Raw genomic sequence first — 14626 nt, forward strand, 5'->3', positions numbered from 1 at the left:
CCAAAGAAGGGCATTCTTCCCATTTTGCAGATGAGGCAACTGAGGTCCAGGGAGTTAATCAACCAAATCAGGTAGTGGGTGGAACAACCAACAACCAGCCTGGAGCCCAGGCTCTCTGACTCCTATTGCCTTTGAATATTTAGTTTACTAATCAGTTTGTGCAGTCATAAACCCCCCTCCCCAGATTATCCAGATAATTTCTTATTTAATATTAGAGTTCCTCAGGCTTCCCGAGACTCGTCCCAATAGAAAAACCTCTCTTTCCCCACCCCACTCCCACACCATTTCACCTCTCAGCAATTGGTGGGATTGTGATTTTCTGCAGAGTTCAGGGCCAGGGAATGGCGTGTAATTCAACTGGATCACGATTACAGCTGCATGCCCGCAAGTACCGCAGATGGGGTGCAAGGAGAATAGGATGAGATGGGGGGGTATCTGGACATGGCAGGGAAGCCTGGAGGAAGCAGTGAGGCTGTAGTGTAGATTTTTGATGGGGGGGATGAGTGTGCAGTGGAGGGATTGGTCTTGGGCCCACCCACCTGGAGCCAGGGAGCCCGCCCCTTCCAGTAAGTTCCTGGGCACTGCTTTCCCTAAGTCCAGCCGGACACTGCACAGGGGAAGGCACAACTGGCTCTGACTTCTGAGGGCCTTGCTCTCGCCATAGGCTTCCAGGAGCCGCCCTCCCCCCAACTCCTATCCCCTGTTCTGTCTTCAGCCCGCACAGTTTACTGTACGCAAATCCCACTTGTTTTCTCCTTATGTGGCAGCTTTTATCACTCGAACTAGTTCAAGGGCTGGCCGTCTTGTTTATTTTCTGTTTAGGAAACAGCCTCTTTCCCCTCCCATTCCCTCCTGGTTCCCCTTCCCCTCAATCTAGCTACCCCAAATTTGCTCACCTACTTTTTTGTGCCCCTCCCCCTTCCATCTCCCCTAGGGTAACCACTAGTTTAGCAAACTTACTTTCTTGATTTTGTTTCTTAATATTCAAAATAACTAGTGAAGGGCTAACGATTTCCTGTCCTCCGCCCCTCCGTGCCCCTCCCACCGCCGTAAAAACAATAAATAAAATAAAAACCCAGCCTGCCAACTGCTTGCACACGCACTGGCAGTGGAGGGGGTTTGCAGTTTTCTTGCGCGTCGCGGGGTAGAAGCATTGAGATGCCTGTTTGCAAAGGTAAAAAAGCTACAGGGGGAGACTCAGAAGGGGAGGTCATGATGCCAAGCACCAAAATCAGAAAAAGGTGCAGGGGAATAAAATAAAAAACACGAACCCATTGTGAGTTTTTCTGGCGTGGAGCGAAGGGGTCGTCAAAGTTTGAGACTTCAGAGCAGAGGCCGACCTAGGACCTGGGTGCTCACCAGTCCATTGCCCTCCCATTTCGTGACCCAGGGCTCCTCTTTCAATTTCTGTTTCATCGTTGGAAAACGGGGGAAAATAACACACTTCTGCTGCGCTCAAGAATTCAAATGCTCTAACATAGGTGAACAAATGCACATTGATGAATATGAGAAACTACGCAAAAGGTAAAACTCACTGGTGTTATTAGGTGGTGCCAAACGGGAGGCACGAACAAGTCTGCTTGATTCTTTGTCCTGTGTTTGAGGGCACACAGCTCCCAAGCCACCCTCCCAGACGCCCAGAGCCACTGAGCATCCAACAGGAGTATACAGAACTGTTTCTCCACTTCCTTCGCTGGGCATCGAAAGCGGCTCTGGGGAGAAGAACCCGCACAAAGGGAAATCCCAGTGCCTGGTAACTAGGGAAGAACTTTCCACATCGCCAAAGGATTTGGAATACCTGTGCCTCCGGCACATCGCGTTAATTTCACAGTAGTAATTCCTAAGCTTCCTCGTTCCCGCCGCTCCGAGCCTGGTTAATTTCTAACTTTCAGTAATTTCCTTCGTTTAACAAATATATAGGGGGCCTACTATGTGCTCAGTGCATTGGCACTCAATTTTCTAATCTGTCTCCGAAACAGATCTTAAGAGGCACTGATTATTTAAAGATGTAAGTAGAAAAGCGTCTAAGTAACTTTAAATTTAGTTCAAGAAATAAAATGCAGCGTTGAATTAGAAGACTAATTCCCTCTTTCAGGATATTGGAAACATAACTGTTACTAAACATTTATGTAAGAGATTAATGAAGAAGCCCCTTTTCCCCCTTATAAATACATTCATGAATACCAAAAAGTCCTCTTTAAAAAAGAGCTTCGTTTTAAAAAATGCTTAGAGTGAATATATTGTACTTAAATCTCTTAATGGCATGTATTTCCGTTCTCCCTCAAATCAACTCATAGTAATTCATATAGAAAAATATAAGTGACGTAGGTGACTTGGTGACCTGCCTGTCTCACGGGCGTGGTGAAAATTAACGAGGAACCACTTTGCACCTTGAGGATGAGTGGCGATAGCCACAAAAGTATCTACAGTTCGTAAGTCCTCTAAGCCGGTGCTGTGGTGCAAGGTAACCATTGATTTATTCTCGCAGGAGAAAGGATGCCGCCGTGCACTGCTCTTATTTCCGCATCTAGCTTTGGGTTAATGATTGAGTCCCAGATACACCGGTGATGCTGATGACGTAGCTTTTCCGATCTCTGCCTTGTCGTCTGTTACTTTCTCTTGAGGACAACGCGATTCGTAAGAGTGCGTCTCTGCTATTTTTTTAGCCCGCGAGATAAATGGCGACTCCCGCCGGCGCCGTCACACTTCGGTTTAAACCTCGGGACAGCCTTCCCGGCTGCACCGAAGGCCGCGCGGCAGGATTCTGGCGGAGCGCGGCAGGAGGGGCCCGGCGGACGCGAGGAGGCGGGGAGCGCCGGGCCAAAGCGCCTCAGCCAATCATCGTGCACACCGCCTGACAACCGGCCAATCAGCGGGCGCAGAGCTCGGGGGCCCGAGCGGATAATACTAGCAAAGGGAGCGGAGGCTGGCGACTGCTGTGAGGGGCGCTGCGTCGCACACTGCTGCGTACGCCCGCCTGCCACGGGAGCTTGCGACCTGAACCTGGTCAAGGCGGCCCAACCTTCCCGCCCAGCTAGGGACAGAGGAAGCCAAAAGCAGCCTCAGCGAGGTGAAGCGCCCGGGGCTGCTGAGGACAGATCAGAACTTTGCAGAGTCCGGGATGTGCGGGGCGAGGTCGCTGAGGATTTGACTCACCTTCTCCATGCCCCTTCTCCTCTACTCCTCATCCACTGGGCTCCGGGCCTCCAGCTGTCAACCCCCGATTTCGTGACAGGGTGTGGCAACCCCGATTTCTGTTTGCAAGCACAGCCAGCAGCCCAAGAGCAAGGTCCCAAGGCTGGATATCTTTTGCCTCGGCTGCTTAGCCGGGGCCTCAGAGTCTTGGTGAGTGCTGTGATGTAGCTGGGGTGTCAGAGAGGGCGAAGGGCGTGAATCACCTTTCCTATTTTACTTGTATGTCTTGCTTTAAAGTGCAAACCGTGTCCGATGTACAAGAGAGCCCACGCGGCTTATCTCTGCGGGGCTGAAACACTGTCCATGCTGGACGGGGGCGTTTGCAGGTCCGTGCCCAGTGTCCCTATGGGGCTCTATTGGCAGCAGAACAATTTTGGCTTTTAGTTGATTAAAACTGCGGTGTGCTGGGGTGGGGGGATTGGGGGAGGATGAGAGAACCTCTCCAAGCCCAAGAGGGGCTTCTTGTAGTGGTGCAGGAGGATGAGAGGCGTGTGGGAGTTGTAGGGTGGTACCTCGCAGGGTCCGAAGGGCCCTTGTGATCAGAAGGAAAACAGTTCTTCCATTGACATTTTTATATTCAGCGTGGCCATACTAGTTGGGTATGGGTAAGCCTGATAAGTGGCCAAGGCCGACCTAGTTGGACACAATACTTCTGTGTGTGGTCAGTGCGTTTACCGAGGGCCTTGTCCCCAAAGCGTGTGTAAAGCCAAAGAGGGCTGTGGTTAAAGGTCAGGCCTAAAGATTCAAGAAATGCACGTGTGGTCTGGATGTGAAAGACATGTAGAGAAGTGGGCTCCTCGAGGGGTCGGAGGCGGGCAGACCAGGAGCTCTGGGCCCAAGGCCCGGGAACGGTGCCTAACGGCGGCGGTCGGTGGGTCTCTGGTTCTTTTCCTGTCTCTCCATAGCGCAGGGGACTCAGCGTAGGCCCGGGCGAAGCGTGCTGCGCCATGGCGGTCCGGCAGCCGGTTCCCGCAGTGGACTGGGAGATCGACGTGGAGAGCCTGGGGCTGGAGGAGGACGGCCGCGAGGCGCCGCCGCCCACGCCGCCCGGGCCCAGCCCGCCGCCGCCCGACAGGGACGGCGAGGATGACGACGACGCGGAGGACGAGGACGACGACGACGCGGAGGACGAGGGCGATGGCGAGGAGGCGGGCGCGTCCCCGGGCGTGCCGGGCCGGCCGGAGCAGCAGGATACCCTGGCGCCAAGGCCGCCTCCGGCGCCGCAGGCCTCGTCGGCGCCGGCCGGGCCCCCGGAGCGCGGCGCGAACGCGGGCGGCGGCGGCGGCGCGGAGCCGCGCAAGCTCAGTCGCACGCCCAAGTGCGCGCGCTGCCGCAACCACGGTGTGGTGTCCTGCCTCAAGGGCCACAAGCGCTTCTGCCGCTGGCGTGACTGCCAGTGCGCCAACTGTCTGCTGGTGGTAGAGCGGCAGCGCGTCATGGCCGCCCAGGTGGCGCTCCGGAGGCAGCAGGCCACCGAGGTGCGTACCTGCCGGCCCGGCTCGCCCCGCCGGGCTGTCTGGGGACGCCGTGGGGGTCGGGAGTCGGAGGGGCGCGCTCCGCACACACCCGGGCCCGGGGACTCGAGGCTTCTGGCACTTTCTCAGAAGGATGGTGAAGACACCTCTGCCAACGCTGGCCTGCAGGGTCGGGAGGGAGGAAGCCGTGGCCATCGTTGGGGAACTTGGCAGAGAAGATTTTGTAATAAAAAGCAGGCAGAGAGGCCTTTAAAGTGGTTAGTCCCGTTCGGTACATTATGGGAAAGGTATTTTATTTCGATTTTTTATATTTTAACGTTTACTCTGGTGGTGTTGGGGGGAAGAGGACAGAGGTTGATGCAGTGCACGACGTCCATTGCCGTATTACCCGTGCTGATAGCGAAAAAGAACCACTTAGCACGTAGTGCTCACGGCGCTTCCGCAGTCACGGGCCATTTAGGAGAGAGAGAACGTGTCCTGCCCATTTTACAGAGGAGACCAAAAGTGACGTGGGAATTTAGAAGAAACTTCTGGCCTCGAGAACTACCTAAGAACCAGTTGACGGTTCTCTGTCGCCTCTCACCGCGGGTCTACGGCTGTGAGGAGAGCCTGAATCTTCTTTAAGGGAGAGGTTTTTCTTGAACCTGGCACTGAATGTTTCCTTGTGTCCCTGCACAAGCGCGCTCACAGGAGGGAGGCTGCGCGGGCCTGCTCGCGCTCAGGGCGCGGGAGGAGTTTTGATTTTTACTTTTTGTCCAGAAGGTGCTGGGGAGTGGATCACCGTGCCCGCCGCAGGCAGTGAGTGACCCTCATGGGAAACCTCTCAAGGGCCCCGGAGAGCGCAGCGCGCTGGACGCCTGAGGTGCCCCGACCCTGGGCTGGGGCGCGGCCCCCTCCCATGTCCCCGCGTGTGTTGCACCGAGGGCTCTGAGATCCCTCGCGCTCCCTGCGACCTGCTGGGCGGGACGCGGGTGTAGAAGGGCCCAGAATTCCATCGACCGGGCGGTGACAGAGCGTGCGCCCGTCTCCTGCGGACTCTGAAGGTTTTGTTCGCCTTCAGGCGTCCCAGTCCCCCAGTGAAGCAATCCGGAGTTTTGGCCAGGCCCGAAAACTTCTGAGTTTTCTCTGTCAACCCCCTGTTCCCGGTCCCACCCGCCCTACTGCGGGGAGAAACCGGCCCCACATCTCTGGCCAGTGTCAGGTCCCTGGCGTCTTCGGCCCCGAGTCTGGGCTCCGAGGATGCAGCGGCCCGCCGCGGCTCTCTCAGGGCCAGGCTCCTAGCGTCTCATCCACTGTGGATTTCACTTCCTCCCAGGCTGGGCCCCCACTTCTCGCTGCAGGCTGAGTCTGGGCCGACTCTAGCAACGCGGCCCCAGGGAAAGCCGGGGCCCTGCTCACCGGTTGGGGGCTTCGGACAGAGCTTTTAGCTCATTGTCCTGGAATTAAGCGGTGCTGATATTAATTCCTTTAGAATTAATTTCACATGGGATGGGAAAATAAATACATTTAGAATGAGGAGAGTTGCTGATGCCTCTCCCTTGTCTCCCACGTTTTTTTTCAGGGCATTATTGATTATGTTTCTTGTGTTTACAGGACAAGAAGGGGCTTTCCGGGAAACAGAATAATTTCGAGCGCAAAGCCATGTATCAGAGGCAAGTCAGGGCACCCAGTTTGCTGGCCAAAAGCATTTTAGAAGGTAAAGAAAGCAACGCAAAATTATTCTTTAGCCTTTTAAACCGTGTTCTGAGTGATTCTCATTATTCAGGCACATGGCATTTCCATTTACATGTGAAGGAGCATTCTGAGGGGGAAATGCTTTTTTATTGGAAACTTTTGGAAGGATATCAGGATGTGAGAAAATGAATCTCACATACCTCCTGAGGTTTTTATCACTGATAATTTTTTCTGCTTCGTAGTTAATGGGTTAACATGGAGTGCATATGAAGTTTGCCCTAGTGTGAGGGAGGTACAGATACACTGCCAAATGATCCCAGAGCAGATGTCCTGAAAGGAAATAAATTTTTAAAAAAGAAATCTTTAGTTGTATTTGGAGCTAAATAGAGTGAGTCAAGTGAAGAGTTTAACAGCTACCCACACCAATAAAGGCCTTTAGTCTGGGCGATCCAGCCTTTAATCCCACTCTTTTTAATTGTATTCTTTTCCTCTCTGGATTATCTACTTAAATTGCAGTTATTCCACACTTCATTTTACCATTTTGACAGTAGAGATCATAGAATCCGGAAGAGGTTTTGAATACACAAGAGAAATGGAGGTTGAATTTGAATAGAGTGAAGTCTCCATGTGTTCACTTTCTCTAAAGCCTGGGAATACATTAATTTTTCTTAAAATATTACTGATTTTTTAAAAGCATCTCTGTTTGGGTATGGAATTTATTTATTGACATAATAAATAACATATTGACTATCTTTCACCGTTTAGAGAAAAAGAAAGTTTATATTTGCTCTAATCACTGCCATTTTATGCGTCAGGTTGAAAAGCAGATTTTTGTTGGTTTGTTTTGAAGTAGACATTTGTATTCTGTTTTTTCTTATGTGGCTTCTGAATTGAGTTGTTTCTGGACAGGTTTAAAAGTTTGTTCATGTCTTACCCTGTGCTGTATACTTCTGACCTTAGAATGGCTTCTCGTGCATTCAAAATGAGTTTGGTTACAAACTGGGTAAACAGATTTATAACCATAGGGACCACACTGATAAATTGAAATTTTGCCAAAGCAACTTGAGAAGTGAGAGGACTAAGTGGAATAGAACATTCAAGTAAATAACTTCCTGGCAAAAACTTACCATAGAAGTGTACACATTAAATTTCAAATTTTATTTTATTTGCAAATGAGTATGATGGGTTTGTCACTATGTACACACAGATATCACAGTGGATCCTTCAAACAAATTTGATAGTGGTGAGTGCTTGGGGATGGTGAAATAAAGTATTTTATGCTGCCAGGAATTCTATTTATGTTATACTAATCTTTGTTTTTGACTTTGTCCCTATTTATAAAATGTATAATGACTTAATCTGGGTTCTAGTGATTGCTTGTTCAACCATTTTGGTATCTGGCCAACGTGATTGGTACTGGTGAAAAATGTTTTAGACCAGTTATTTTCAGTATAGCAGGGGATCCCCCCCCCACTTTGTTTGTTTGTACTGATGGTCAGAGGTAGGGGTAGGGGCCTGGTTAAATTGTTCACTGCAGAGTCTGTTTAACTAGTTAACAGCTCTTTTCAGTTTTCTGTGCTTTTCTGTTTCCTGAAGTCTTTCCTCTTTTTCTCTTCACTAATCTGCTTTAACTTTCTCTTTTTTCCTAGTTCTCCTTGGATTATTCTACAACTGTAACAATGTGTACATAATGATCCAACTTTAGAAAATAAAAGTGACATCAGCTCTAGGTATAGATATCTTTTTTTAATAATTGAAAAAGATGACATGGATAGTAATAAAGCATTGATTGAAGCGACATGAGCAGCCTTGTCTCTTAATGTGTAGGAGCTTGGGGAGAATATTAAAATTTCAGCCAGTAAAGTATGCCTGTCAAAGTAAACAAACCTATCACAACAAAAACAACAACAATAAAAAGTTGCAGTATGGATATCCTTCCCCGTGAAGGGATCTATTCTAAATTGAACCCATACTTTTGCTTTCTGTATAAAAATACTAGTGATGTGGAACTGTAAATAACTGTCCTGCTGATTTGCAGTGTTTCTGTTACCTTCTGGATTCCCAGATTTTTCCTCATCAGATGTTAATGTCTTTCATGTGCAATGCTTGCTTATTTTAGGCTACCGCCCCATTCCATCAGAGACTTATGTGGGAGGGAGTTTACCTCTACCTCCCCCAGTAAGTGACCGGATGAGGAAAAGGCGGGCCTTTGCTGATAAAGAGTTGGAGAACATTATGCTGGAGAGAGAATATAAAGAGAGGGAGATGTTGGAAGCTTCCCAAGCTGCTGCCCTATTCCTGCCCAATCGCATGGTACATGGTTCTGAGTACAACTCCTACAAAAGTGGCTACAGTCCCACGCCAGTGGAACCACCAAGCAAAGACTTCTGCAATTTTTTGCCCACCTGCCTTGACCTCACCATGCAGTATTCAGGGTCTGGGAATATGGAACTAATTTCTTCCAATGTCAGCGTGGCCACGACCTACAGGCAGTATCCCCTGTCCTCGAGATTTTTAGTTTGGCCCAAGTGTGGCCCCATTAGTGATACCCTCCTCTACCAGCAATGCCTGCTGAATGCTACCACGTCAGTTCAGGCCCTGAAGCCTGGGGCCAGCTGGGACCTGAAGGGAGTACGACTGCACGATGGACTCGGAACAGATCATGATATAATGCCACCGAAATTGGAAGGCTCTCTGGTGCCGCCTCACACTCCTGAGGGCCAGATCTCAAGAAGTGACCTTCAGGGTCACCAGGCCGTCCCCGAGAGGTCTGCGTTCTCCTCACCCCAACGGAATTTTTTGCCCGTTGTTGACACGGACTCCCTGGCAGCTCAAGGGCACGTCTTAACCAAGATCAGCAAAGAAAGCACCAGGCACCCTCTGCCACTTAAACATAATCCATTCCACTCATTATTCCAGCAAACTCTTAATGACAAATCAGGTCCCGAGTTGAAAACATCATCTGTCAAAGAGGCCTTTGAAGAGGCCCCTAAGAAACCCAGAGAGTGTTTAGTCAAGGAGAACCAGAAGTACACATTTACAATAGATAGATGTGCAAAAGACCTTTTCGTAGCCAAACAAGTTGGAACAAGACTCTCAGTGAATGAACCGCTGTCATTTTCTGTTGAGTCTATTCTTAAGAGGCCTTCGTCTGCCATCACTCATGTCTCTCAGTGAAAGGCTGCTTAAATGGGAAGCTGGATTTTCTGCAGTCTCAGAGGATTCTTACCAGTCACTAATTTTTTTTCAAAGAAAAAAGTTGAGATGCTTGTATAAAGAAATTTCTAATGTAAATGATGATGATTTTAAAAAATTCTATATATTCTTAATGCATGTACTTTCCCTTACCACATAAATATATTTAAACTTAAAGATGGATCTTGCTGATGTGCAAATTGTGAAGTTTCAGGCTTTACACAGCATTTCAAAAAGCAATAAAATTGACACTGTCTTCTAAAAGACCCAGAATTTGCTGAAGTAAATAGTTTCTCTGTCTAGGTGAAAAAGCTAGTGTCCATGAAATGTGTTCTTTATTTTTCTACGATCCTGTGTATTTCCAAGTGCTCTTAATGGTTGCTGGGGGCCATAGGAGAACACTTATAATGCCTTAGTTGTGCATTTTGGAGGACATGTAAATGTAGGTATTCAAGACTGAGGCAAAAATAGCTGTAAGGAGAACATAGGGAAGATTTTTATGTTTATAGAATCTTCATTTCATGTGGTTGGACAAAGTTGAATTGAAGAGCAATCAAGTTTAATATCTCATTTATACGACGACATGGGTTCTTGGAATGAGTCCCAGTTTCCTTCCCTGATGGGGATGTGTACGTGGGGCCTCAGGCTTCCTTTCTAGGTTGAACATTCATTCTGTGATTTTCAGGTTGCTGGGGGCCACAGAGCAGCTTCCCCAGCACATGGTTGAACCCCCTCTCAGTTCTGTGTTACTTTGCTCTTCCCTGGGGTCTGGTGACAGCAGGCAGTTAGCAGCAGGCCGAGTCACGACTCTCAGCTGGTCTGGCAGTCTCAGCTTTATGTGTCCCACATTTTCACCAGTGTCAAAGGTTATCAGTGTAACTCTCTTCTGAGATAAAAACATTTACTCTTCAAACTGCTTCAGCAGACAGTTGCCGAAGCCTGCAGATGTTTATCACAGCATAAGGGTGGCTTCTTTTTTAAGTTCATCATTACCCCCTCGTTTTGCTCAACAAAATGTTAACTGTTGTTCTATATGATTGATAAAACAAGAGTAAGACATTTATGAAGGTATGAAATTCCTCCCTGAAGATCTCACCTGTGGACCTCAAATCAAGTTCTGAGATGTTATGGTCATTTCAACACAGGAAATCACGAGCCAGATATCCCACCCACCTCTAATTTTGCCATGGAGTGAGGTTTTGCTTCCAACTCTGCTCTCATTTGGGTAACAAGAACACGAGGTGGGCGTGTGGGGTGTGCCAAGACATTGGGCAGTTTTAAAGAGTTTCTTTCTTCCTCTGGAAAACATTAACAATTATTTTTAAAGTGACTTTTTTTGCTACTGATGAACTCATGTAAGCCTCAAGGGGTTCCTCTGAATTGTTGCTTAAAATTAGCATCAATTGCAAAAACACCAAGCCAAACCTTAGATTGATTTTCAGTTTGTACTTGTAAAATAATACTTGGTTTTGTTGAGTCAGATTTACTTATTTTTACTATTGCAAAAGCCAGAGTGAATGGAAGTTTGCCAGAGAAAAAGAAAATGAAAGTGGGCAGAGATCCCAATAACTGTTGAAGATTCTCATTAAGTGGAAAAATGTTTTCCAGCCATGAAGCCCTGGTGTCAGAGACTGCAGTTGCCCCTCTGTCCCCAACCCCCAGTCATCTTTGTTTTATCTATACAGTTATTAATTTTTATCTTCTTACTAGGAATTTATTTTTTGTGTTAAGTGTAAACTTGGCATTGAAACTAACTGCTGCAAAGGTATCAGGGGAGAGCACATTAGAGTAAACCCACATTAAAAAATCCCATTGAGAAGGCCTTCTCAATCCAAACATGGATTTTTCTTTTTCTTACTCTATTTTAGTATTTGGAATACATATATTAGTCAAATGTCTTACCCTTTTGTGTTCAATGGACGTTTGGGGATATGTTTCCTGTCCTCTCTGTATATCATTTTAATCTCATTAAGTGAATCCAGTTGGCTGTGGGTATTAAGTGGTTTTTCTCACATTACCAGTGACCAAAATTTTATTGTTCTTGAACATTTATGCTGGTCAGTACTCTCCTTGGCGAATGTATTATACCACGCATTAGTTCTTCTGTAATGATGAGTTCTTCTTGGAATTTCAAACCTACCAAATCTACCATCAGCCCGTCAGGGAGAGCTTTGTGCTTGGCACTTTGCTTCTTTTAATCATTTCACGTGCATAAAAGCTACTATTTGGCTATAATGTCTTCAGAGAACACTGTCATCTACATATTGAATTATAATTGTGGTTTAAGCATTTTTTATGTTCAAGACAATAAATGGATTTGGCTTTAATCATTTTTAAGAACTTAAGGAATAGTAAAACATGGACCCTTCCCTCAATTTGACTCACAGTACAATAATGCAACTTTAATAACCTATTTTCCTTCCATCTCAACTGATCAAGCAGTTCTGAATAGTTTGCAACAGTGCTTCTCAAGCTTTGAGAATGGACAGTGAACCACCTGGGAATCTTGATAAATGCACATTCTGATTCTGTAGGTATGGGATGGGCCTGAGCTTCTGCATTTCTAACGAACTCCTCCCAGGGCATGCCGATGCTGCTGGTCTTCAGACCACACTTTGAGTAGCAAATATTTACAACATTTCTGTTATTTTAATACACATTTAATACACTCTTTCGTGGATTTTGGGTTCTAATGCAATAGAGTTATCATGAATAATTTAATATATATGAATAATTAAACATTTCCCTCCAAACCCATAGAAAGTACACCACCAAGAGTAAACCATAGTGTAAACTCTGGACTTTGGGTGATTATGATGTGACAGTGAAGATTCTTCAGTTACGACAAATGGACCAGTCTAGTGGGAGGGTCCACTAGAGGCTATGCATGTGTCAGGTAGGGGAACATGGGAAATCTCTGTACTCTGTCCCCTCAATTTTGCTGTGAACCTAAAACTATTCTAAAAAAATAAAGTCAGTTAAAAAAGTTCGCTTTCTTTCTAAACCTTTAGTGGCAAGAGTAGAAGACCTAGGCAAAGTCATGAAGTAAACAAGTTGCTTCTGTTCTCTCTCTTTTTAAGCCTAGCAGTTCTTCCAATTTGGTATTTTTAGTTATGATAAAATACACATAGCATAAAATTCACGATTTTAAATGTACAGTGGTATTTAAGTATGTTCACATTATGTACAGCTGTAACCACCATCCCTCTCCAGAACTCTTTTCATCTTGCAAAACTGAAACTCTGTTACCCATTAAACAGTGACTCCTTGCTCCTCCCAGCCTTGGCAACCACTATCGTACTGTCTGTTTCTATGAATCTGACTACTCTAGGTACCTCATACGAGTGGAATCATACTGTATTTGTCCCTTTGTGACTGGCTTATTTCACTTAGAATATTGCCTGTAAGGTTCATTTCATGTTGTAGTATACGTCAGAATTTCCTTCTTTGATAAGACAGTAATATTCCATTGTATGCATATGCCACATCTTGCTTATCCGTTCATCTGTTGACGGACACCTGGGTTGCTTCTACCTTTTGGCTATTGTGAATAATGCTGCTGTGAGCATGTGTGTATAACTATCTCTTTACCCTGTCCTCACTTCCTGATTTCACCTTCTTCCCATCTTCAGGAACTCAGTTTTCTCAAGTGTTACACCCATCCCACATTGCCCCTCCCCCAGCACGTGAACCATCTCCATTCTTCACCAACACTACTCTGCCCAGAGAGGCTCCAATGTCAGTCGTGCACCTTTTAATGTGAGTTTAAGTGAGTGTGTTATCACATCATCTTCATTTAAAAGCTTAATTCTAATTGTGGAATCAAAGACTTGCATTAACTTGTATTAAGAAATTTTCTGGAATGTCTTCTGGGACATCTCAGCAGTGCCAAAGAGCGAAGAAATGGCTGAAGGTCAAGATGAAGTAAGAAGGAAAGTTCACCATTCCCTGTAGAATAGTAAAGACATCACTTAGTACTGAGTGATGGATTTTCAATTGGGACTAGAATTCTTGCCCTCCTGATTTTACTTATTTTTGGATTAACTTTCTTTTTTCCTATTCTAGGTCTGTAAGCTTAGGCTTATTTCCTTCTGGGGTCCAATTTGTAAGGCTGTTAGTTCTTGAGATGGCTGGATTCTACAGTTTATAAACTTTGATCTGTGGCACTAATATTTAATGATTGTACCAAGCTTTTATCATACTCTACCACCCTTAGTTATGTTGTTTTTTTTAGCTTGCTATATCTAAACATGTTTAGAGCAGTTTTCTTTCACTCTCTATCTCTCTATTTTTTGTTTCAATCAGAGCTTTTAAAATGAAACTTGTAGATTCAGGAGTTCCCTGCAGGCAAGCAGAATAGGCTTAGCCTCAGTTCCCCCAGTTTGCTGTGAAACTCAGGCTTGATGACAGTAACCATGAAATCAACAAAGGACCATCATTCTCCAACCCACACACTAAAACAATGAAGAACCCAGTGTGATCCACAAGCCAGAAAGCACCTAAACATTTGCCATTGAATGATGACTTTGCATGAATGATGGGCAAAATCTCAGTGAAAAACAAACACAAAATACCCAGCACTGTCTTCTGAGATAATGCATCTGCAGACTTAGGGCAGGCAGAGAACAGACGATAGAGCTATGTGGTTTTGTGATTGTTTATGAAATTAAGTTCAGTTTAATGAACATCTATTGAGAACTTTCTCTGTGCTAGATACATGCTGGTAAGTAAGCCTATGTTATTTAGGTTCTTTTAAGTAGAAAAAAAGAAGCCAGAGGACTACTCAAGTTATTTACAAAAAAAGATTTTATTTTAAGGTGAGATAAAGAAATAAGGAAGATGGAAATCTCGACACTTAGCAGGTCTCCCAAAGACTGGAATATGGTCTGGGCACTAGAAGGTTGTTCAGCCCAGGTCTAGCAACCTTACTTCCTTGTTGTTCCCTTGGCAACTAGATGCATGACCTAGGAAAAGTACCAGAAACTGGTAGTTGTCTCTGCAATAGCTATTCTCCTCTTCTTTAGTAGCAGAGCCCTAGATTTATTTGGACTGGCGACATGCCCAGCTAAAAGGCTGCATTTCCAGCC

The 14626-nt window shown here is 46.1% G+C and overlaps 1 protein-coding gene across 1 annotated transcript; it reads left to right on the plus strand.

The window, feature by feature from the left end:
* The first annotated feature begins 2949 nt into the window (after window positions 1-2949).
* Window positions 2950-9711, plus strand: DMRT2 (doublesex and mab-3 related transcription factor 2). Its single transcript, XM_082657504.1, has 4 exons — window positions 2950-3345; window positions 4101-4673; window positions 6264-6366; window positions 8464-9711. Exons 2-4 carry the CDS (start codon window positions 4143-4145, stop codon window positions 9519-9521), a joined length of 1692 nt encoding a protein of 563 aa, XP_082513630.1. The 5' UTR covers window positions 2950-3345; window positions 4101-4142; the 3' UTR covers window positions 9522-9711.
* The last annotated feature ends 4915 nt before the right edge of the window (window positions 9712-14626 follow it).

The sequence above is a fragment of the Grampus griseus genome (assembly GCF_964374135.1).
Source record: "Grampus griseus genome assembly, chromosome: 6".
Taxonomy (NCBI): Eukaryota; Metazoa; Chordata; class Mammalia; order Artiodactyla; family Delphinidae; genus Grampus; species Grampus griseus.